The sequence below is a fragment of the Anoplolepis gracilipes genome, chromosome 12 (genome assembly GCF_047496725.1).
Source record: "Anoplolepis gracilipes chromosome 12, ASM4749672v1, whole genome shotgun sequence".
NCBI lineage: Eukaryota > Metazoa > Arthropoda > Insecta > Hymenoptera > Formicidae > Anoplolepis > Anoplolepis gracilipes.
In genome coordinates, this window is record NC_132981.1 from 5,894,183 (window position 1) to 5,920,975 (window position 26,793).

Sequence of the window (26,793 nt, forward strand, 5' to 3'; positions counted from 1 at the left end):
GCAGGATAATTTGTATTAAAAAAATCAAATATAGTAATAACTTTAAATGAATTTTGTTAAATTAGTGTCCAATTATAAAACATTTTTACGAAAATATGCTCTGTAAGATATTCTAAAAGTATAAAATTTCAATTCTTTGATATTTTTGTAGTCATATCACGTGCTATCATTTTTTCTATATTACTGTAATATGTTTTTTTACTGTAATACGTTTTTTTTCAACTTAAGGTATATAATAGCAATTTTTTAATGTTTCTGTATAAATTCTTTAAAATGTAAATTCTTTAAAAATATCGCAATATATAGTGAAATTGATAACACGGTTACATCATCGTCGCAGGCTAAGTCATTTATTACGCTTCTTCACCGATGGCTTCAATCTCGCCCAAATCCGCCAATTAATGAGAAAATTGCGAAGGCGTCTCGCGTCTCTCGTCGCGATTGCTAAAAATATTCTACTCTCGTGCTTCTTTAGAGATTAATAAGGATATTCCTGTTTTCCCTAGATAATTATCGAAAATTTAACACGAGACGAGGTTAATGAGCAAGTTTTTGCACATCGTGTTATTTTCCAAGAATTATTGTATTATTTCTTTCACATCGTTTGATCTAAAATTAAAGAAAAATGTGTATTTCAAAGTTTAACAACAAAATATAAAGAGAGCAATGTCAATAACTGTCCGAACGATGCGCAAACTTATGATAGGAAAATAATGGTATCTCTCAAGACGTTGTCATTATCTAGTAAAGTTACAGACAAAATTCTAAGTTGACTTTGAACGCGCTTATCGTTATTGATAAAATGTGCCATAATTATGATACTGATAATTATGAAAGACAGAAAGAAAGAGAGAAAGAGAGAGAGAGAGAGAGAGAGAAGAGAAGAAATATAACAAGTAAGAAAGTCCTTCGGCTATTATTTGCGTAGTATTGATTATAAAGTGAGAGATTTAGTCTAGACTATTTTCAAGTTCTCCTACCGGCGACGCCAGGTTAATTACTCGAAAAGCGCCGGACCTATGCCGAGATATCAACTCCAAGTCGATATTCCGTTATCAGGATCCATTTTATATCTTCCGGCAATTAAAGCGCATTACACTAATGCATATTTCGCTATTCGTTGAACATGAATGTCTTTATTAAGAAATACGTCGTGCGATCAGTAAATTTGATGATACAAAATTTCCGATTGCTTTATTAAAATTTTTTTACTGACAATCTGCGCGATTCGCTGACGATAAAATACTCCTTGGTAAAAATAAAAATTTTAAAATAAAATAAAAAATATTTGTATCCTTTGTTATATGTAATCATTTATTTATTTTGATGCAGAGCTATTATACATATATTCACTTACGTCAGTCGAATCATTGCAGTCCCGTGAAAATGTATTTCCTGGTATATGTAAATTCGTTGATTATTTGAAAATTTTGATTACTTATTAAATTTTTTGCCGAGAATCTAGGCGAATCGTATGCTGCACGCGGTAAAATCTCTCGGATAAAATAAAACTTGATTTCTCAAAAACTACAGAATATTTGTATCATATTTGTATATATATCTCTGACCATTTACAAGTTCTTTGATAATAATTTGATAAAATTCCTAATAATATTTGCAGTAATTTCATCGAAACTATTCGCTCTATCATGATCTCTCTGCGCAGTTTCCTACCTAGCCGTGGGTATTTTCCGGTTGCTCGTACCTTCGAGACATCTGATACGCGCGAAAAGTACTTAAAACTCGTAAAGTTTTTCAGAGAGTCGAGAGTTAACGTAAATCTTGCCTTACGGAAAGCAGGCTGAGAGAGAGAAGAAGGTACGAAACTTTGACTCGGGATGTCTATCCATTTCACGGCCCCGTAAACAATTTCGAGTGTCATTACGAGTTTTATAACGAATATACCTGACGGTGAAGTAATTTAATGAAAGCGGTAGGAGAAGGAGAAAGATGCTTGTAGGCAAAATACGCGTGATATTGTATATTGACCAAAGATTAAAGTATGAGCCTTAGGCGAGAGGCGAGAGGCGAGATACTTGGAAAGTACTTTTATACAATTTATTTAGAAAATATAAAGTATCGCGCTTGTTTCGACAAGATTGTCAAACGTGTAACTTTAGCAAGAGAGTATTTTGAATATGAAGCACTAAACTTGACTTCTTTCTTCCCGTGGGAAAATGCGATATGTACATCGTTTGCTACACGAATGTATCTACATATGTTTTGAATTTCTTCCTACCGTTATATGTATATCACTCACCAATTTTATTACTTTTTGTTTAATTTGTGCCACTCTTGTCCGCTATTATTTTGCGTCGAGTTAAAATGTCGTATGGCAATACATTGCGAAATAATAATCTGCAATCGATCAGAGATTGGCACTATAAAAACAGATACGCGCAGATTTTGGCATAGGCATATCACGAATAGAGATCTGGCATTTTTTTTTATTACGGAGTACAGAATTTTTCACACGCGGGAAAAAGTTGCAGGAACATAAAGGGGATTTCGCAGCCAGTGTGTAGAACAAAAAAATAGTACGATTCCAAATTGTAGAGGGAATTCTCACCCGCGCTATGGCAGAATTATGTCACTGTTATTCCTGGCATACGTAAGCCGACTGCATACACGTGAGTAAAATAAAAAGTTCGCGGGACAACATGTGTTTAAAGCATGTGTCGGACAGTTATGTTGCGTGAAACGCTTACTAACGAACCGTTGGCTTAAAATCCGCAAAATTTGAGATCAGTCATATGAGTCTAAAAAAATTTCAACGACCTTAATCTCGCGAAATCACAGATTATTTATCCATTAAAATTTTATTAATTATTTATTATTACGAGTTACGGGAAACTGTTTTGCGACTTTGATTGTCTCATTTCTGTGTTTGTGTCTGTTTGTATGCATTTGTATGTGCGTGTGTGTTTAATGTTAATTAGCGTCATTCGAATACGGGCACGCGTTATCAGGCCACTCGCAGCGATCTTCTGATAACTTGAAAATAATTTTCTGATCAAGCGGCTTTAAATTCGAAACGAATTCGAAAGAGTTTCATAAAACAAGATCTAAAATTTCTCGATAGCGATGCAGCAGCTCAATAAATAAAGATTGAATGAGCTCTCTCTCTCTCTCTCTCTCTCTCTCTCTCTCTCTCTCTCTCTCTCTCTTTCGAGTCAAACGAGTTTTCCACTTCAGATAGAGAAACGAAAAGGTTTTCGTTTAAAATGCCACGAGTCTTAATTCAGTTTATTTCTCATCTTAAACGCTTTTGATTCACTGAAAACGTCAATTTCTGACTATCGATCGAAATGAGCAGACCTCATTTAAGATAGCAAAAAATTTTTACTGAAGTTTTTTTTCTACAGGTATGCATTAATTTTTTCACAATCTTTTTAGTGATATATTCTTACAAATAGTCATTATCTTTATATAGATTTGATAATTTTTTAATAGTTTGAAAGATCAACTTTACGTGCACTTTAACTTACGTCTATCGATGAAACGAAAAACGCCGGAGAAGCCGGTGGCATTAGATGGTGAACTCTCAGTGTGAAACTCTAGAATAAGCCTGGATCTTGAGCTATAAAGGACTTGTGGGATGTCACGCAGCTCTCCGCAAAGCACGCCAGACCAAGGAGTGTACTCGGAAACGCCCTTGCCTTCCAAGTGTAAAAATAGCTTCAAGTAATCTCCCCTGGAACAACTAAAACGATATATCATTAGCTAGAACAATTTACGATAAATGAAATGATTAATTCGGGAGTACGTGGTTTTGGACTGCTCGGCACAATTTGATATGAATTTGTCGCGTCGTATAAACAAGTGCAATCAAATTTGATATAAAGTTTAACTCAGGTATCCCCGTTAAATTTGTACGCTAATATGCTCGAGATCCTACATAGTTCGCATAATACGGGCGCAGTAAACTAATTGACTAATTACACACGGTATGCTGAAATGGAACAGGTGTTCGCAAGTCCCACTGTACACAGATTACCGCAGTTCACCGTGCTTCGGGAACGTCTGCGATCCTGTGACTTAAAGCGAATACAATGCCGAAATTAGCGCGGCTTATGGCAAAGCTGAGAAGTTCATGCTCGGCGACTGGTGCCGACTCGCAAAAACAATTGGCCGCTCGCAAATTAATTGGAGAATTCGTAGCAATCCTCTCGGACGAAACTGCTTTTCCACCGGTTATTGGCTTATCGATGGCTCGACATGATTAATGCCGAAATTACTCCCTTAAAGTTTTGCCTTGTATTTTCGCGGTGAGACCGAGTCTGTTTTACTCGACAAGGCGCGCGCGAAGCCATTAAATCGAAATTATTTACAGGCAGCGGACGACGAGAGTGCGTTAATTACGTCGCTACAAGTTCGACCCGAAATTCACCGAGATATCTTAACGATCCCGTTACGCAACCTATTTATCACAGTCACTACAGTTCGGACAGGTCTTAATTAGTCGAGGCGCGATACATTTGTCGTGATATTTTTCGCCCAAAGCTCGCAATAAAAGGAATTAATTTAATGTGTACGGTTTCTTCCCGGGGGACACAACAAAATTTTTCGCCAACGAATAATTTATCAATACACACATGCAATTCGTCATCGTTAGCCGACGGGCCATCGTCGGAGAAAGATGTCCCAGGGGCAGCCCTAGGGAATAACGAGCTGCGGGTGAATACGAAAGCCGCGGGTGACCGCGCGTATCGACCGCGAGAGGGCCGCCGCCATCCTGGCCTGGTATATTAATTTCGCACCTTAATTTCCCAAACGTATTTCCGTCGACGCTCGGATCTTACGATTCCCGTACGGCTACGTAAGATACGAGCGTGTCTGCGGCGGTTAACGTTTGACGTCGTTAACTGACGCAAGGGAAGGGACGAAGGGCAAAGACCGGTCTTCTGTACATCGCGCCTCTACTGTGTCTGGTAATGAGATAGGGATAGACGGATGTTAGGGTGCGCAATAGCTGGTCCTCGTTTGGTCCTTCGACTGGTCTCTAGTGGCAAGATTCGCGGAAGTTCCGTTGGTCCAATGAAGATAGGGGGTGAACATTCACCGGGAGTGAAATTACATACCCTTCTAAAGAGTGTTTGTGCTTGAGTGATGGATGCGCGATGTCTAAGAGAACGGTGCATTAATAGCGAGACGCGAATCAACGTTGCACTTAACATATTCAAGCAATATTGTTTCAGTTAGAGACCGAATATCGAAGTAATTTCATTAGCTATTGTATTCCGGAATCGTGCCACTCTTATATTATAAAACCATGATACTCGTTCAATTATACCGGGTATCGGACGTCAAATAAATTTTCATAATATTGGCGCACTGGTGTTTAATATCAGAGTATTACCGCTATTATATTTTTGAATGCCTCAATATTAGAATGGAAGTTAATAATGCCACTTTTCTTTTATAACATATGTGATATTAATATTAATGATGCTAATATAAAATTAAATATTAAACATAAAGATTAAAAGATAAATATTATACAAAGAAATGTAAAGAGCGCAAATTGCAAAAAAAAACTACATAATTGTAATTAATTAAATATTTATTTCTATAAAATATATATTAAATAAAACATTTTTTGTACAATAATATGTCATTCTTGAAAAATTATGTAGGTACATATATGTGCGTGTTATAGTGGTATTTGTACTAATCGATTTTATTTGATAAAATTATAAAGTCGAAAAATCTCTGTATATAACCGGTATTTTTATATCGATTTTAATAGTTAATTCTGATCAAGAAGAAAAAACGTTTATATTATTTAACTTTTCTAATATATTAAACTTTACACAATCCAGAAATTCGTAAAATAAATGGCTCTATAAATCATGATAGAGTACTGGAACAAACGACAGGAACGATTTAGCAAAAGTAGAAAGGAAGGGAAGAGCTAGGACAGATCGGTAGATTCAGATCGAGGGGTGACATCGCGTGAGTCGGAAACTAAGATGTCTGTAAAGCTCGACGAATCGAGATTTATGCGAGATTCTTTCCATGAGATTCCGTATAGTATACGCGTGAGTATATCATAGTACGCTAGGTCGCGTTCTCGAGGGGGGTAGAAATATCAGCGGCTTGTTTCGCAGTTTCGAAAGACTCGCTTGTCAAACACGCCAAGAAAGGCTAAAGCCATACGTAAAGAGCAAGAAGAGAGACCTATATGATTCAAGACTGCTGCCACTTCAACGTTCGCGTTGCTTTACACCGTTTTGCTGTCGGTTCTCGTGGCGTGACTTTTCCCTCCTCCCCTCACTCCGCGCTGGTTGCACTGACTGCCGGCTACCGCAATTTATTACGGTGGTTCGGGAAACGAGTTTCTCACTTTCCGCGCAATGGTCCGGCGATATTTTCTAAGGTGAGGAGACAGACAGACAGACAGAGAGAGAGAGAGAGAGAGAGAGAGAGAGGGGGGGGGAGAGAAGGGGCGCGAAAACGGGAAATCATCATGAACGATCGTGCTGGTCGATCGGCGAGAACTCGACGGAAAAAATAAATCGAACCGCTGATGAATCTGTCGGACCCTTTGGCCACGTTGGACGGTTACGAGTTTTATGAGAGAAAAGCGGATGACGATGAAATATGGCCGACTCTTTTCTACCTTCCCCCCCCCTCCCTTTCCTATTTTTTTTTTTCATCGTACATCAAAAAATCGAAACGTGGTTGAAATTTTATTATGATCGAAACCTGTATGGTTGTGATGCTGCACGCGCGATATTAATGGAGAGAGCTTCCCGTTAATATTAGAATGTACAGCGGGTTTCGCAGTAACTTCTTCCCACCCATTGCTTCATTCGTACATACATATATCAAAATGTCGAAATGCGGTAAAGCGGAGGAGAAGCGCTTACCTTCGTATATAACGATTGAGTCGTGGTTTCCACATAATTTCACCGAATATATCAGATGAATAGAAACGTTCGCATCGACTCTTTCATGCTAGCCGCAAACATGGATATGTATAAATAAATGAATGCAGAGGGAGTAGAGCTCAGGAAAGTTGAGCAGGAAACTTTACAGACTGCTGTTATACGCGAACGTACCATGATGTGCTATCGATTACCAAAAGAGCATTCGAAGATAAACATATTTCCGAGATAAGACTTGTAAGTTTTTATTGTGTACGATGTATACAATATTATACATAATTTATTTAGACATATCGACTATATTTAAATACAGCAATCTAATGATCGATAACGAACATAACTTTATTGTTGCTCAGGTAGTGGCGACTGCGGTTACTGTTCGATATTGTGCTAAATGTAGCAGTGTAGCTGTTGAAGGTAAAGTGTTACACGGAGTGAGTGAGAGAGAGAAAGAGAGAGAGAGAGAGAGAATTTATATCTACCACTAAGAAAAATTAATAAATAAGTTGTATATAACCACCGCATAACCAACGAAGCGAATTGAAGTAGCGATTCACATTACTTCAACGATGAAACTGTCGAGAAGTCACTCAAACTCTTGGAATAAGGGTATAAAGTCTGGGATGGCTTGTGATAGGGGCAAAGATCCTGATTAGCGTGCGACGGTTCAAAAGTTTTACTCTCAAGAGTCTGCGGAAGTCGTCAGTGTAACAGTGAGCGGGGAAAGCTCAAGTTTGCGAAAGAAGAAGTCTTTTTGTGTGATTGGGCTCCTCCATGCCAGACTACCGTATATATGAATATTTTTTTTTATTATTACAAGAGGTATTTATAAACAGTTAATCGAAATATTAATGGAAAAATAATATTTAATAGGAAAAGGATGCTACTGTAATAATATTCTCTCTTTGTTTTTCTGACACAATAATATATGTTAATATTATTAATAATAACATAAATGCGTACAAATATAATATTAATATTAATAATAATAATATAATTATAATTACAATGTGAATAATTATTAATTATAAATTTATCAATAAATTATTTTACATCTTTTTTTACATTTATTTCACATTTTATTTATACTTTTGTATCATCAGTTATCACTATAGCTATCCTATAAATACAAATTACAAAAAACATTTGTTCAGTTCCATTTTTCTAGAAGAGATAGAGAGTCAAAGTTAAAAAGCGGTTTCTCTGTCCTGATTTAACTGTCGTATGAGTAACTTGACAGATCTGAGGTTAATGTACCATTAGGAGCTGACATTTTGCCGATTTCCCGAACTATATTCCGCTATTGACGTCCCAAAGGTTTTCTCGCGGCCTTCGTATATAACACGTTAACCGTCACGGTTCTCTTATACTGCCTGATCCAACCACGTCGCGTGATTTAATTCAAAATGCATATACCGTAGCGAGGTTACATATACATTATATACCAAGAGACTTACCCCGAATCTAGCGCCTGCGGCGTTTTACATGTTCGTCCTTATCCCAACAGTGAGATTAACTAATCGGTCGCGCACAAATACGTATGTACATCGTAATTTATCGTTCTCTGTCTCCCCCCTCATCCCTAAAGAGGCGACTCGAGCTATCAATATATATCAGAACTTGATTATCAAAAAGATATTTTGTTAAAAGAAGCATGGGCTTGTTTATATATGGTTTAATTTCAAATTACAAAATACATAACTCACACTTCGAATACTAAGAAACGATGGAATTAAAATGATCAACCAATTTAAATGATCAATAACCTTTCGCATTACATCAGAAGAAACTGAACCTAAAGACATGCTAATTTTCTTTTTGATAATAATGAAAGTTTTAAAATCACCAGCTTAATCGCATCGGTCTAATCAAGGTCTATTTATAACCTGAAGAATTATGTGCTCCGCGCAATTGTTTAATTTTCACCTGGAGAGAAAGTTTGTTTTTAAATTTCTTCAATAAGTATCTTTTTACATTAATATCATTTGTATAAATTTTTTTTTATGTTTACGAAAATTCGTGCACGCTCTTGATACGTTGTGTAATTTATTTGATATTACTTAGTTCTGTATTTACAAACTTTTATATTCTAACTTTTATATTTTAACTTCTTTCATTTTAACATTTTTTTTTGTATTTTTACAAATCAAAGTTTTTGAGTGAAGCTGTTATACATAGAAACATGTATTCAAGGAGGCTGTAAGTACTTTTATATACAACATGCTTTTATCTTTGTTTTATATCAAGTAAAATTATATTATAATGCTTAAAGTTTTTTTTCTAAAAAAATTAATGCAAAGGTAGCACAGTAAAAGATATTTTATAGAAAGAAATCTATAAGAGTCGTTGCAACATATTATAAGTTTCAAGATCACTTCTTTTACAACAGAAAAAGAAGAACACGAATACAAAACAAATTATAAAGTATATACAATATCCACCGTTCTTAAACATAACCATTCTTTGCATTTAGAAACGATCTTCGAACGAAAAGAAATTATTAAAAAACGAACGCGTTTAAGTAACATTATTTCTCTAAAAACTATAAATTTTTATTCGAGCTACATAAATATTCAACATCACAAATATTTAAAATTAAAATTAAAAAATAATTAAAATAAATAAAAATTAAAGTAAAAAAAGTATTTTTCCTCATATATATTCACAGTCTTTACTTCGTATTCCGTCAAAAAATTTGATGGGCTGCTCCTTATTTCTTTTTTTTTTTTTTCACGAGGGGCTACGCAAGCAGCGCTATACTCGTAACTTTGTTCTCGCCCAACGCTTCGTCGGATCTTTCGTGGCGTTATTTCCGCGCAATTCCGGCTTGTAATTTCCGCAGGCAGCGGCAGCTCGCTTACGTGGAAGTACCCGTCGTGTTTTGTGTGATGACTTGAGAATTCGTGGAAAACCTCGTCCTATTACACACGCACAGTCAAGTTTGATATATTGTTGACGAACACGTGTATTTTTTTCGCGTGCTTTTCGTTATTCGAAGAATCACGTAGTGATTTTTAATGCTCCTTGAGAATACGCCAACGCATCGAGATTATCGATCCCGCTGTTTAAATTACGCTAATTAAATCCACAGGGAGACATTAATTTTCTTTTTCTCTCTTTCTTTCATCACGTGTATCATCTCGATGAGACAGGAGTCACGTATTATTGACTCTACAGCTAATGAGAGTAACTTTTCAAATATGTATAATCTTGCTCTTTGTAGTCCGGGTTTTTGTCTTTTGATTTTCTCTCGGTAATTCGTAACTTTGTGCGTAAAATTAATAAGCGTATACGATTTTATTTTTGCAAAAGTATAAAGGGAGAAAGAGTTTATCTTTCTGTTTTAATACACGAACAAAATTTTACAGTATAAATTACATGAAAAATATATTCTCTTTCACAACCTTTATTGTAAAGCTGGAAAATATAAGGATATATATTACTATAGAAATTGTAAATTGCATTTGTTTTATTGTTAGTTAACGATTATGCATTTATTTGGGCATCAAAAATGTGATTAATTATATAATCCTTTGTAAAAATATAATATGCATATAATATTTATTTAAATTATGGAATAAAAATATCGTGATTTCTCTTATACATATATTAGAAGTATGCACGATTACAAAAAAAAAAAATTATATTGTAATTTTTACTGTACACGTAATAATATTTTTTTCGTGTATTTGCGTTCTCTCTAAAATAACTTTACTTTATTTTGACAGAACTAGATATTTTTTGACAGTACTTCGATTTTATTCTGGCAGAAACACTTATTGTTAGTCTCACTCATGTTCTGCGAATGTTTTCACTTGTAAAAAAATTCTTTTTTCGTCATATCTAATTGTAACTGTTCGTAACACATAAAAAAAATATTCAATTTTAATTTGTTTATACTTTTACGAATGTTCCGCTTGAATCTAGTGAAAAAAACGGGAACATAGAAAAGCGAACGGACAGCGCGGTCAGCCTTGCATTGTTTCTAGATAAGACCTGAGACGGCTCGGGCCCGAATCAGAAAATGTAGCTGCACTCAAATGGCTTTACACCAAATGGCTCGTACTGAGGATGAGCTCGTAAAAGACGTCTGGTCAGCGCTACTTTAGCGTGATACGCGCTTTCCATTAAAAGACTACGAGTATCGCGCGCGTGTTGTGTGTGTGTGTGTGTGTGTGTGTGTGTGTGTGTGTGTGTGTGTGTGTGTGTGTGTGTGTGTGTGTGTGTGTGTGTGTGTGCGCGCGTGTGTGTGTGTGTGTGTGTGTGTGTGTGTGTGTGTGTGTGTGTGTGTGTGTGTGTGTGTGTGTGTGTGTGTGTGTGTGTGTGTGTGTGTGTGTGTGTGTGTGCGTGCGCGCGCGCGCGTGTAAGAGGAACAAATTCTTTTCTCCTCGTTTATCTACGCAGTGACGCATGTCTACACAGTCGAGAGCATGTTACTCGCTCTTTAAATCGTAGTCTGCAAAATAGAAAACTAAATGGCAACGTTAACACATTTCTACAAAACACGTAAAAGGAATAAAATTTTCTTTTGATTTATATATATATATATATATATGTGTGTGTGTGTGTCTGCGCGCGCGCGTGTGTATGTATCGCGTTATTGATATAACTAAAAGTGCATACATGCTAATAACCAGTTTTAATTAGTAGTAAAAGTTAATTAAAATAAAATGTAGTTAAAATATATAAAATATTAAAAAATTTAATATTTGTAAGGCACACGTTTGATTCAAGAAAAATTTATTATAGTTGGCATTAAAAAGGGTCCTTGAATAAGAATATCGAGCTCTCGCTCGACGATAATTTTACTTTCCAACTTCGAATCGTTACTCGCTGATTTCTCTCCAGGTTTAGATTATCGACTTTCCTCCCTCAATAAAGCAATCGCGCATTCCTCTTTCTATATGTCCTATTCCTTCTACCGTTTCTCAGTGTTCCATGATATCTTACTGAGCTTATAAAAGCTTTTATCGGCTTAGCGGGATTTTCGCTGGACGTTTCAAAAGAATTCCGATGCCCATCGATATGACCGATGAGTCGACAATTCCTTGATATACGTTTCAAAAAGAAATTGGCGCCACATTTTCGTCAAACCTTTAAGTAAATCCCCAGCTGCAAAAGGATATGATATTTCTGAACATATGCGAAAGAGATTATTAAAAAAAAAATTCGATAAAAACATCCGATTTAATATTGCGCATTCAACTAAGCAGTTGTTGGTCTTGGCTGACCAAAGATAGAGTTTAACTACTTATCGAACGATTTTGTGGCGTAGTGCGTGTGTAGTGAAATTAATAATACAAATCTTTCCATTCTCATCATTTACATCTCCCATTACTGTAATCACGTTTGTTATTAATAATTTTGTTAAACAAAGATTGTGTAACTGGGGATGATATCATTAATATCCCATTGTAATATTACGTATCATCATTTTGATCCATGACAAAATTAGAATAAAACGGTTTATATTATCTGGATTATGTCAAACATATCTGAAAAGAAAGAAACGTTATTTAATTGATTTTGTCGACGTAGTAATTGCAAATGATCATTATTTTAGTTAGAGTTAACTAGAAAAAAATCACATCTCTCTTTTTTCTCTTTTATTATCGCGCTACAGTATGACAATATAACAATCTGAAAAAATCATTATTATTTTGTTACATAAGCTTTTAATTAATATTTATAATTTTTTACTATTAATATTTATAATTATTTACAATTATCACTGATTATTTTTATTAAATAATTATTTAAATTAGTTTCTATATTATTATTATATTCATGTTATTGTTACGGTATTATAATAAAATACATTAAAATAATCTTTTAATAATTACAAGTTCTCAAAATTATAAGACGTGATAAAGCAATTTGAACATCGAAATTGTATTCAGATTTGAAAAAACTACGGGAAATCAATACTCTCTTTTCCTTCAAAAACAGTTATCTTTTGTTGAACTGTATTGTTATCGCGTCACACATCTTGAGGCGAGACCAACGTCGTCAAAAACAACCGACAGCCTCAAGCACGGCTATCCCCCGTTGTTTGTAAAGCGTAAAGCGCAGCAAAGTCCCCGTATTGTTTTCCTGGATGGGTGACAGTGTTTGTCCATCGCTCGATCTGTGCGATGGCTTAGCCCATGCGCGAGCCTACTCGCTCGCAATTGTACTCACCGCGACGCGTGACAATGGAGATTTAGGAATGCGAGGTCAGCTAAACAATGGAGCTTTATGAGAACCCTAAATCTACCACAATAGACGGGCAGTTACTACATCGCCGTCGTCGTGCGTTCATTCGACCGATCGATATTTTAAGGTGCTTCGAATGTCCCTCACCACGTGACACGGAATAAACGGAATTGCCATCTTTTAATCCGTCGAAGCGCACGTGGACTTGAGTGCGCTGGTCCAATTCAAACATCGATCCTCCTGCAAACATCTCTTGCATTATTAGCACAGAATATACATACATGCTCGCGTGTCTCATGTAAGACAGTATTCTGTAATTACCCTTGTCTGTTTATAGAACGAGTTTCGAGATCGTTTCCCTATAACGCTTAACTTGCCATTTCTGTCAATATTTAATTGCGCTTATTAGTTTGTTAAATAGTTTAATTACGATCCTAATTAAAAACAGAACAAATTATTAATTAATTAGCAATATATTTGTGTAGTTAGAGAAGTCGTACTTTTCGCTCGTATTATCTGTCGTTACTTTACTTTCACGGGATTTAAATAGTCGAGCATCAGCCTGATATTTCTGATTAAAAGACTCATTGGCGATGTACGGCGGAATATTTTCTCACGTCGGAAAATATGATCGTTAAAAGCGTTGTGGGACTTTGTAATCACTTTTGATATTACTCTCATCGATCGTACGGCCTTAACTCGTTCCTTTCAAATTTTGACAAGTACTTTGTAAGAGAGAAGGGAGAGCTAAGCTATTCGCCGTATTCTAAACTGAAAATATGAATATTTGAAACTCGAAATCTTCCAAGTCAAAGCAGCAAAGATTTGTTCACAGTTCACTTGATAGAACACAAATATATATATATATATATATATATATATATATATATATATAAAGTTTCTCAAAGCTCGTAATATCTATGCGTTTTATGGTGCATCGATCTGGCTTGAATATCCAATGTAATTTGCATCACGTTTGAAGGTAGAATCCTTATCCGCACTAGAAGAATAATATTCGAAATTGTTGAATTTACTAATGCGAGGGCGTGCTGATAATCAACCTGGCGTGCGGATAATCGTTACCAGATATATTACATCGGACCTTAGGTGTGCATGTAATGTTGCATCCGCTCGCTCGACAAAGGCCGCAGTCAAATACGTTACGACGCACGCGAATCGTATCGTGACTCTCTACGATAACTTATTTCAACGAAATTCTGTAATTCGAGAACGCAAATATCGTTGCATTCTGAATAATCATTGTTATTAAACCAAGCGGCATTTACGGTAATAAATAGCGTTGGGGTTCCTTTTCCAGAAAATCTGGCCACAGTTTTTTCTTTGACCCGTGTACTTTCTTCATTAAAAAAATTGTATATTGTATACTTTATAATAATACGTATCAAAATGTAAAAACATGAGATAGAGATTTAAATGATGCTTTCGGCACTATTCAAGGAAAAAAGTAAAATCTTATCCATTTAGAGAATCCATCATAAAAGAATATTTAAAAATAAATTTCTAAAATACCATAATAAACAATGGTTTCAATTTCTTATAATATAGTTAACAGTATTTTTATATCTTGCGTGTAAACGTGATAGATTGAAGTAATCCAATTGATAAAGAATATTCTGCCCGATGTATCTTTTCGTCTAGTTATGTCCTTCGAGAATAAAGGCATTTATCCTGTTGATATGACGCGTCCTCCGGACTGTCTTCCTTCGGGAATACGACTCCTCGACGATGAAAAGTGGTCGCCTTATGTAATAATTCAAAACCGATGTGAACCTGGCGCCCGACTTTATGAAAAAAAAAAATTAATAATATAGTTCGTTTGTACGTCGTTTGTACCTGTTTGTACCACACTTTTTTTTGTTTGTACCTCAACCGGTTCGGAAATAAAAAATAATCAAAAAATGGCCAGCGCTCGACTTTAAGATATTTTAATTTCAATAATGCCATTCGATAGAGAATCGTTTGTACCTGTTTGTACCTCTTTTCAAATCGTTTGTACCTCAACCGGTTCGGAAATACGACCATTTTTAGTTTTAGAGTAACGTTATACCGATATTTCCGCTATTTTTTTAGATATCGCGAAACGGCCAACGGGGTTCGATAGAGAATTGTTTGTACCTGTTTGTACCTTTTTTCAAATCGTTTGTACCTCAACCGGTTCGGAAATACGGCCATTTTTAGTTTTAGAGTAACGCTATACCGGTATTTCCGCTATTTTTTTAGATATCGCGAAACGGCCAACGGGGTTCGATAGAGAATCGTTTGTACCTGTTTGTACCTTTTTTCAAATCGTTTGTACCTCAACCGGTTCGGAAATACGGCCATTTTTAGTTTTAGAGTAACGCTATACCGGTATTTCCGCTATTTTTTTTAGATATCGCGAAACGGCCAACGGGGTTTGATAGAGAATCGTTTGTACCTGTTTGTACCTTTTTTCAAATCGTTTGTACCTCAACCGGTTCGGAAATACGACCATTTTTAGTTTTAGAGTAACGCTATACCGATATTTCCGCTATTTTTTTAGATATCGCGAAACGGCCAACGGGGTTCGATAGAGAATCGTTTGTACCTGTTTGTACCTTTTTTCAAATCGTTTGTACCTCAACCGGTTCGGAAATACGGCCATTTTTAGTTTTAGAGTAACGCTATACCGGTATTTCCGCTATTTTTTTAGATATCGCGAAACGGCCAACGGGGTTCGAAAGAGAATCGTTTGTACCTGTTTGTACCTCTTTTCATTTCGTTTGTACCTCAACCGGTTCGGAAATACAGCGATTTTCGAGTTTTGAAATTAACGCTAAACTCGTATTTCCGCTATTTTTTTAGATATCGCGAAACGGCCAACGGGGTTCGATAGAGAATCGTTTGTACCTGTTTGTACCTTTTTTCAAATCGTTTGTACCTCAACCGGTTCGGAAATACGGCCATTTTTAGTTTTAGAGTAACGCTATACCGGTATTTCCGCTATTTTTTTAGATATCGCGAAACGGCCAACGGGGTTCGAAAGAGAATCGTTTGTACCTGTTTGTACCTCTTTTCATTTCGTTTGTACCTCAACCGGTTCGGAAATACAGCGATTTTCGAGTTTTGAAATTAACGCTAAACTCGTATTTCCGCTATTTTTTTAGATATCGCGAAACGGCCAACGGGGTTCGATAGAGAATCGTTTGTACCTGTTTGTACCTCTTTTCAAATCGTTTGTACCTCAACCGGTTCGGAAATACAGCGATTTTCGAGTTTTGAAATTAACGCTAAACTCGTATTTCCGCTATTTTTTTAGATATCGCGAAACGGCCAACGGGGTTCGATAGAGAATCGTTTGTACCTGTTTGTACCTTTTTTCAAATCGTTTGTACCTCAACCGGTTCGGAAATACGGCCATTTTTAGTTTTAGAGTAACGCTATACCGGTATTTCCGCTATTTTTTTAGATATCGCGAAACGGCCAACGGGGTTCGAAAGAGAATCGTTTGTACCTGTTTGTACCTCTTTTCATTTCGTTTGTACCTCAACCGGTTCGGAAATACAGCGATTTTCGAGTTTTGAAATTAACGCTAAACTCGTATTTCCGCTATTTTTTTAGATATCGCGAAACGGCCAACGGGGTTCGATAGAGAATCGTTTGTACCTGTTTGTACCTCTTTTCAAATCGTTTGTACCTCAACCGGTTCGAAAATACAGCGATTTTCGAGTTTTGAAATTAACGCTAAACTCGTATTTCCGCTATTTTTTTAGATATTGCAAAACGGCCAACGGGGTTCGAAAGAGAATCGTTTGTACCTGTTTGTACCTCTTTTCATTTCGTTTGTACCTCAACCGGTTCGGAAATACAGCGATTTTCGAGTTTTGAAATTAACGCTAAACTCGTATTTCCGCTATTTTTTTAGATATCGCGAAACGGCCAACGGGGTTCGATAGAGAATCGTTTGTACCTGTTTGTACCTCTTTTCAAATCGTTTGTACCTCAACCGGTTCGGAAATACAGCGATTTTCGAGTTTTGAAATTAACGCTAAACTCGTATTTCCGCTATTTTTTTAGATATCGCAAAACGGCCAACGGGGTTCGATAGAGAATCGTTTGTACCTGTTTGTACCTTTTTTCAAATCGTTTGTACCTCAACCGGTTCGGAAATACGACCATTTTTAGTTTTAGAGTAACGCTATACCGATATTTCCGCTATTTTTTTAGATATCGCGAAACGGCCAACGGGGTTCGATAGAGAATCGTTTGTACCTGTTTGTACCTTTTTTCAAATCGTTTGTACCTCAACCGGTTCGGAAATACCACTATTTTTAGTTTTAGAGTTAACGTTATTTTATATATATATATAATTACATTTATAATTCATTATAAATTATATATCTTTATTATAAAGAAATGAACCCCGTTGGCCGTTTCGCGATATCTAAAAAAATAGCGGAAATACCGGTATAGCGTTACTCTAAAACTAAAAATGGCCGTATTTCCGAACCGGTTGAGGTACAAACGAAATGAAAAGAGGTACAAACAGGTACAAACGATTCTCTTTCGAACCCCGTTGGCCGTTTCGCGATATCTAAAAAAATAGCGGAAATATCGGTATAGCGTTACTCTAAAACTAAAAATGGTCGTATTTCCGAACCGGTTGAGGTACAAACGATTTGAAAAAAGGTACAAACAGGTACAAACGATTCTCTATCGAACCCCGTTGGCCGTTTCGCGATATCTAAAAAAATAGCGGAAATATCGGTATAGCGTTACTCTAAAACTAAAAATGGTCGTATTTCCGAACCGGTTGAGGTACAAACGATTTGAAAAAAGGTACAAACAGGTACAAACGATTCTCTATCAAACCCCGTTGGCCGTTTCGCGATATCTAAAAAAAATAGCGGAAATACCGGTATAGCGTTACTCTAAAACTAAAAATGGCCGTATTTCCGAACCGGTTGAGGTACAAACGATTTGAAAAAAGGTACAAACAGGTACAAACGATTCTCTATCGAACCCCGTTGGCCGTTTCGCGATATCTAAAAAAATAGCGGAAATACGAGTTTAGCGTTAATTTCAAAACTCGAAAATCGCTGTATTTCCGAACCGGTTGAGGTACAAACGAAATGAAAAGAGGTACAAACAGGTACAAACGATTCTCTTTCGAACCCCGTTGGCCGTTTCGCGATATCTAAAAAAATAGCGGAAATACCGGTATAGCGTTACTCTAAAACTAAAAATGGCCGTATTTCCGAACCGGTTGAGGTACAAACGATTTGAAAAAAGGTACAAACAGGTACAAACGATTCTCTATCGAACCCCGTTGGCCGTTTCGCGATATCTAAAAAAATAGCGGAAATACGAGTTTAGCGTTAATTTCAAAACTCGAAAATCGCTGTATTTCCGAACCGGTTGAGGTACAAACGAAATGAAAAGAGGTACAAACAGGTACAAACGATTCTCTTTCGAACCCCGTTGGCCGTTTCGCGATATCTAAAAAAATAGCGGAAATACCGGTATAGCGTTACTCTAAAACTAAAAATGGCCGTATTTCCGAACCGGTTGAGGTACAAACGATTTGAAAAAAGGTACAAACAGGTACAAACGATTCTCTATCGAACCCCGTTGGCCGTTTCGCGATATCTAAAAAAATAGCGGAAATACGAGTTTAGCGTTAATTTCAAAACTCGAAAATCGCTGTATTTCCGAACCGGTTGAGGTACAAACGAAATGAAAAGAGGTACAAACAGGTACAAACGATTCTCTTTCGAACCCCGTTGGCCGTTTCGCGATATCTAAAAAAATAGCGGAAATACCGGTATAGCGTTACTCTAAAACTAAAAATGGCCGTATTTCCGAACCGGTTGAGGTACAAACGATTTGAAAAAAGGTACAAACAGGTACAAACGATTCTCTATCGAACCCCGTTGACCGTTTCGCGATATCTAAAAAAATAGCGGAAATTCGAGTTTAGCGTTAATTTCAAAACACGAAAATCGCTGTATTTCCGAACCGGTTGAGGTACAAACGATTTGAAAAAAGGTACAAACAGGTACAAACGATTCTCTTTCGAACCCCGTTGGCCGTTTCGCGATATCTAAAAAAATAGCGGAAATACCGGTATAGCGTTACTCTAAAACTAAAAATGGCCGTATTTCCGAACCGGTTGAGGTACAAACGATTTGAAAAAAGGTACAAACAGGTACAAACGATTCTCTATCGAACCCCGTTGGCCGTTTCGCGATATCTAAAAAAATAGCGGAAATACCGGTATAGCGTTACTCTAAAACTAAAAATGGCCGTATTTCCGAACCGGTTGAGGTACAAACGATTTGAAAAGAGGTACAAACAGGTACAAACGATTCTCTATCGAATGGCATTAATGAAATTAAAATATCTTAAAGTCGAGCGCTGGCCATTTTTTGATTATTTTTTATTTTCGAACCGGTTGAGGTACAAACGAAAAAAAGTGTGGTACAAACAGGTACAAACGACGTACAAACGGACTATATTATTAATTTTTTTTTTTCATAAAGTCGGGCGCCAGGTTCACATCGGTTAATTCAAAAGGCAGCGAGAGAGCGATATGTCTTAACTTTTCGTCATTGCCTTCATTGGCGACGTCACGTCGATGTGTCGTAATGTTCCGTTTATTAGACTAGTGCGCTTAATAAAACTTCTTTTAGAAAAGGGAATTTTATTGCCTGTACTTATAGCAAGAAAATCATAATAAAGAACGATGTTGCGTAATGATGTTACTCCGCAGCTCTTTAACGAGCAATGTGCGGTACGTTATGTTATGTTGCAACGGCGCTTTCATTACTAGCACAATGAATGAAAAGTTCTCGGGAATATTTTACAAACTTTCATTGAAATAACTAAAATATAAAAAATCACGTATATTAATAAAATTAATATTTTTTATTCAGCCATTATTAAAACTAAAAGAGCATAATAAAATTATTAGAGTGATAATTTGATAAAAACGTTTTTGGTTTTATTTTATATTTATATTATACACCTACACCTATTATCTTGATTTTGTACGTGTTATAATTTTTAATTTTTAACTTAAAAATTTATTCGACTATCGATTATCATACGTGTATACTTATAAATCATGTATCGATTTATAAGTATATATATATAGTATTTACGATTAGTATATGATAGTTGTTAAAACATTTAGCATACACGCGACGCATGTGTACATACTATGTTGAACATTTTCCATTGTATATTTCATTCCCATGTGCATCCTCTCGGATTATGCCACGTTGAGCTGGAATGTTAAAGCCAGATAATATTGTCGAGTTACCGCAGCTTCGTACCATTAATCGCTATCCAAAAGGAGACCGTTTATCTCGACTAATATTCTCTTCTTATATTCTATACATATATATATATATATATATTATATAAATTATGTTTAATATAGAGTGAGGGATTAAATCTAATTTTGGTATAGATTCTTTCTATGTGTAATTTAATTAATTTATTCAATATATAAAATTCGATATTTATGTATTTAATTAAACTCTCTATTTAACATGTGATAGACTAACGTCTATGTATACATATATAGGGCACCATCTCAATTACTTAGCTTAAGCACATCGAAAATTGCGGGTCGCAATTTCCGTTTGTTTTCCCGGAAATGTCGCACGGAAACGAGAAAATACGCGAGATTTCGGAGTATAATCTCGACTAGTCGTTAAGTAGACAGGAGAGCGGAGTAAGTTCGGCGCGCAACAATTTGTTCAAATCCTACGAAATCCCGATCCGCGCACACGGTCGACCGGCCAAGTCCTCGGCAAACACCACTAAGGGACTATCTTGGTGACAGGAGATTTGTACTCTTGTGCGCCACACGGGAGGAAACATGGTATTCGGCTTCCCAACTCCCAACTTTCGAAGAATAGCGCATCGCCCTCGTTAACACGACGCCACGCTCGATGAAATCGCACGTCTTTTTATGCTGCGAGATTTAGCGATTAAATAATATAAATAAACACGATATTAATAAATTTATTCGATCGGATGTTGCGGCTATGACGTTTAAAGGATTCTCGATTTCGGCTGAATTTCGGATTCACATTTTCGCATTTTATAATCGCACACAGGTGCACTCAACACACGGGTAGAATACTAGTTTAATACTCTTCCTCAGCTTCGCACCATATGGCGTCTCGAAATTACGAATCTGTGATTCTTTCAATATCACGACCCTCTTGCAGGAACATCTTAAGTGACCTCGACCTTATGGTGATGGATAATAATCTGGAACGAATTTTGTAAGAAAAGAAACGCTCAATATTCTCGAAATATATATATGCGTACCGTTTACCACATTTTAATAAACCTAAATCATCTTTCCAACTATAAAAGAACTAAATAATTTTACGCAAATTATCGAGTTATTCAAAGATTACGCGATAAAGACGAGAGGAATATGTACGACGAGAGGAGTAACGTAGCGTATTAAACTATAAAAAAAGACTGATAAAACATTTCGCGTTGAATTTGGTGAATTGGTCGAACAGGCCTTTTGAATAAACGATTCGAAGCCATACTCTTTACGTTTATCCGATGCGGTAACAATAGAAAGCTTTGTGGTATCGAAGTCATTACATCGAGCGTCGAAGCTTTTCTTGCCGATCTCTCCATGAGAGAAAAGCGCATCCACATCGATCGTGATGGCTATTTCGCGATAATCCTTTATTGTTTAACGAAGATCGAGAACAATAAAGAATTGAGCAAAAAATAAGTGCAAAAAAGCGAGAGGGAGAGAATGAAATTTAAGGGAATAGCCGAGAAAGAATTCGACAATCACAAACAATGTCGTATCAAATATTTATCGTGAAAATATTTCATTAATACGTATTTAGTTAAAACTGTTAAAAGAACGCACACAAATACATGGATATATCATATATAATTACAGATCTTCCAAGAATATGAGCGATCGTAATATCATTGCATAAGTATGGCAAAAGCATAAAAACGCAAGATTTAATCCTGTATTTGAGCGATTATTCCAGCACGTGCCTTAATTTTCTCGGCGCCTTTTTCCTTGTCTACCTCGTTGTCGACAACTACTACTTATTCTTCTTCACTGCGATATTACATGATGATTTTTATGAACCATTTGGCGAACCATCGTGAAGTAGAACATTAGTGTTTTCGAATCGCACATTTCGAGGATCCTTAAGATAACTTTTACATTAATTATTAAATAAAGTTTATTCAATATGCACATAAGAAAATATAAAATTGTAATTTTTACAAAAATCAGTCCTTGAATTTAACAAAAATTTCTTTTTCATTATATATATTTTAAATAAATCAAATTATTTATAAAAATATATTTATATATTATCTTATTGATAATCTTAAAGTTATATGTTTAGATTTAATGTGTGCAGCTTTGAGTCAGTTGCATTTTGAATTAAGTAGGAATCATCTTACAATTAGATTGCCAAGATGTAAATAATTATTAGGCAACTCATAATTTAAGACCCTCGTTTTCCGCGCGAAACAAGGTCCATCGCAAACGGCCTCCTCTTTTCTGTGTGAAACAAAGTACAACGAGTTAATATAATTTAATGTAATCTAATTTAACCTACCTAACCTGGCTTGTTCTGACCCTGAACCAACTACTCAACACTGTATTTTCCGGTGAAATATGTTTCTCGTAAGAAACATGGAATGATGAATATACACATGTATATATATATATATATATATATATATACACACACACTAGATAACTTACCCTCTTATATACAATATTAAAAAAATTATATACAATATAAAATGTCAAAAATTATATTTGAATGTTTTTATATCTCTTTTACGTGTAAGAAGAAAGTAGCGAATAATTATGTTTAATAGACTGACTTAAATTAACATTTTAGGAGAGCTGAGTTTAACTAATTTGATTTTGTTTCGTACAAAGAAAACAAGTAAATTTTTTAACAAAATTATAATTTTAAAGCATTTTTTCTCATCATTATTCCTGATATAAATGTGAGTCGGCTAATTCTGGTTAAAATCATTATTAAATAAAACATGTGTATCTTTAAATATATTAGAGAGAGAGAGAGAGAGAGAGAGAGAGAGAGAGAGGTTCTATCCGACAGATATCGTAATCTAGAAGTATAAGTATTGATTTTTATAAAATGAGCGAATATTTCTTGCAAAAGAGTAGAAAAAATATTTGGTTAAATTCGTCGGGGGAGTTAATAATACATGGTAAATAAACTCCATAATAGCATCCGCCCGCGCGGAACCGATTCACCCATTGTGTATCAACCGTATCCGCGCGAAGATGAATCCCGCACAATAAACTCGGACAACGGCTCGGCACCGGATATTTTTGTATACGCTCCTCCTGTACAATGGGCCGTATTTTTAGCCGCCGGGAACGGTGATGGCCTATATTTATTTCTGAACGACGAGAAATCCCCTTTCCATTTTCCCACACGCAGGCGAGGCGGTGCGTTTCGTGTTTCATCGGGCGCGTAAAAAATCACACCCCTCCCGCTTTTCATTAATATTTCACCGCTACGCTTTTATCACGAAGCCAATTTACCTTTCCGTCTATTCTCGCTCTCTTGCGTTGGCGTCATTTAATTAAGACGGCTTCGCGTATCTAACCGGACCGGTCGATTCGACCCTGGTCCGAGAACTCGTCACATTCGAGGTACATGATTCCATCGCGACTTTAGCTGGCAGCGCGCAGAGGAAAAACCCGGGCGATGCAAATGCGCGACGTTTCGCGACGCGACGTAAACGCGAGCGCCGAGAGCCTCGTGTCGACGAAACTGCGCGGATAAATAAAAAAAGTGTCCGTATATATGTACACGAAACTTCGTATAGTATATGTATAGTATATGTGTGACCCGGCGAAATTTTTTCCACGGGATTGCCGGTGTTTATCGGACTTGTTTTGCGGACGTAAATAACATTGGCGTTCCGTGCCGGAACTGCTCGTGGACCGTTCTCTTTTCGCGAATTGCAGTCGTATCTCATAAAGGCCATCCCTGTACGAACATTAAAGAGTTTACCGTGACGTTATACCGTGTTTATATACGTGAACGTCATACGGCATCCGACGAGCATACCTTCTTCAAGACTCGAACGTAACTTCGTGTAAATGTCAAATTATTAATATATACCGTGTATACGACACGCTGCGCGACGCTGTCTTACATACGTCGCGCATCCGCACCCTTATGTTTTTAAAAAGAGGCAATTTGCGCCACTGAAAACGCCATGTATTATTCCCGACTCGATAAATAAATAAGCGTCGGCACTTCTGTGCCGCGACATTTCTGTGCTACGTAAGATATGCAATGTCACAGTTGTGCCCTTAAAATTCCGATTCACTAGCGTTTCGCACGCGAGGATATCCCTCGCAACGCATCCCATCGCTGCGGCTTTTTGTGCTTGAAAATTCTAACTTTAACTCGTATAATAATGCAGCAAATAATTTTACCATGGTGAATAGTACGTTAAACTATCTGGTTTTCTCCGCCGCTAAACTAGATACGTTTTAGGGCAAATTTACACGCTCGTTTTAAAATTATAAATTACAGTTAACTATGGTCTCTACGAGACCGAGATATAATAGCATGCAAGAGAGAAACTGATATTTAGTGACGCAACAATGCATAACCAGGTTTCGTGTAGCCTCGTGTAGTATTTTGGTTTATCCTCATATTTTGTCGTGGATCTGTATCCATCTAGGCGTGACGAAAATTCGGACGAATTTCTTTCTCTTTTTTTCGGTCTTTTTTTTTTTTTTTTATCAAATGTCAGACACCGCGTACGTGATTCGATATATCGAGATGCTATCGGGAGGTCGCCTGAGCTCGTGACCCGCTTCTCTCCCATTGTATCTTCTCCGCTCGAGAAGATCCTCTCCCGCTTTCCGCTCTCCCCTTTCCCACCCCCTCCTTCTCCCCTTTCGAGTTATTGTCTTCGAGTGGAACAAAAATTGCATCGGCGGCGATGCCGGCCGACTCTCGATATGGGCTTTCAACTATTTTCATCGTCGACTTCAAAACGGCTGAACACACCGCTCGTGCGATTTCTGCGCTTGTAAAGGGAACATCCACTTCCGCTTGCCACTTGGCTTTATCGCGTGAAACTGTATTATACGCTTGGCAAGTGCGCGATAGACAGATTGCTTCGTGACACGTACGAAGTGTTCGCGATCGCTCGACAATCGGGGTCGAATTACGATTTTGTCGATTGCAGTTCTAGTAATCGCGGAAATCAGGAAATCATTTACCATCTTTTAGGTCTTAACAATATTATTATTCATAAACCCATTTCAGATAATTTTATTTTATAATTCGCAAAGATAGCAGTCTTTTTGCAATTGTATTGTATTATATTGTTTATTTTATATATGTGTATATATATGTGTATATATATGTTTTTTCTTTAAAAATTTTTCATTGATTTTTCTTTAAAAAAGTTTTTTTTTAAATAAAGCATATGTATAAATGTGTGTAATATAATATGTGTTCTTTTTATATATTTTTATTTTTTAAAAATGTTTTTAATATTAAATTTATTTTAAATAATCTACAATAAATTTGGGACATATTTTTTTTAGCTTATTTAAAATGAATTTGATATTAAAAACATAGAATAAAAAAAAATACAAATATATAAAAAGAAATTTTTATTTAGATTAAAATTATTTGAAAAATCAGAATTTTATATATATGTACATCTACAATAGTTTTTACATATATATATATATATATATATATATATATATATATATAGCATTTTTTATCAAAATATTGTATGATTGCATATAATAATACATGAATAAAATTTTATTTCAAATTCTATCACAACTTATTAAATGGATCATCAAAAGTGAAGTTTAGTCGCGAGTACAAGTAGAATTGATATATCCGTGATTAAGAATGTCCAAAATATAGTGTGACAACCAAAATCCCTTCCCGTTTGTAAAAATAACAGAATCAGGACAAAATTGGACAGAAAATAGCGATAGAAAAAGTTGTCGCACGACACACGGATTGACAATATATGAATCCCTATGGATGAAGCGATATTTGGTAAGAAAATATTAAGGAGCGGAGAAAAGGATTTTAAAACTGATATTTTATTTAGAATTACTACAATATTTCTAGTACATATATATATATATATATATATATATATATACACAACGCGTACGAAATTACGAGCGTAAAAGTGAAAACTTACTGATTGCAGGGCGCTAATTGTAGGATAATTATTACTTGTTGAGAGGAGCAAGAGCTTCCATAATAATTGCGCAAGTCATTCACTTACTCTCTCGCGTTCCGATTTCAACTCTCGACAAAATCTTTCTACGATGGGCCTAATGATGAGCTTCGGGGCTTGTAATATCATTGCAATCTAACGCACTCGGAGGCCCTTCGCTTCTCGCTATTGTGTTCAGGACGTTCTATCGATCCCACCTCGTTTTCCGCTTCTTCCTGCCTCTTCTCCCCCCCGCGTTGCACCTCTCCCCCGCATCTTCGTTTCTCATTTAGCGCGAGAGATTGCAACGGATACAATTCCAGCTTCTTACCGACGATTACTTACGCGCAGGGGAGAATTTATGGGGCAAAAGGCGGAAGCGTCCGTCCTCGGTTGCAAGTAAAATACAGGTCGACGAACGAATGTGCTGTCGCTCTTGAACCAGAAGGGG

The 26,793-nt window shown here is 36.2% G+C and overlaps 2 protein-coding genes across 5 annotated transcripts in view; one reads left to right on the forward strand and one right to left on the reverse strand.

The window, feature by feature from the left end:
- Sol1 overlaps positions 1-26,793 on the reverse strand; it is a 278,403-nt gene that overhangs the window by 176,367 nt on the left and 75,243 nt on the right. For all 3 annotated transcript variants that reach the window (XM_072903292.1, XM_072903291.1, XM_072903290.1), the window contains exon 4: positions 3,489-3,703. In XM_072903292.1, the coding sequence (XP_072759393.1) occupies positions 3,489-3,703 (215 nt within the window). The remainder of the gene's footprint in view (positions 1-3,488; positions 3,704-26,793) is intronic.
- Positions 1-26,793, forward strand: part of M (zona pellucida domain-containing protein miniature) — a 258,694-nt gene that overhangs the window by 114,945 nt on the left and 116,956 nt on the right. The window lies entirely within an intron of this gene.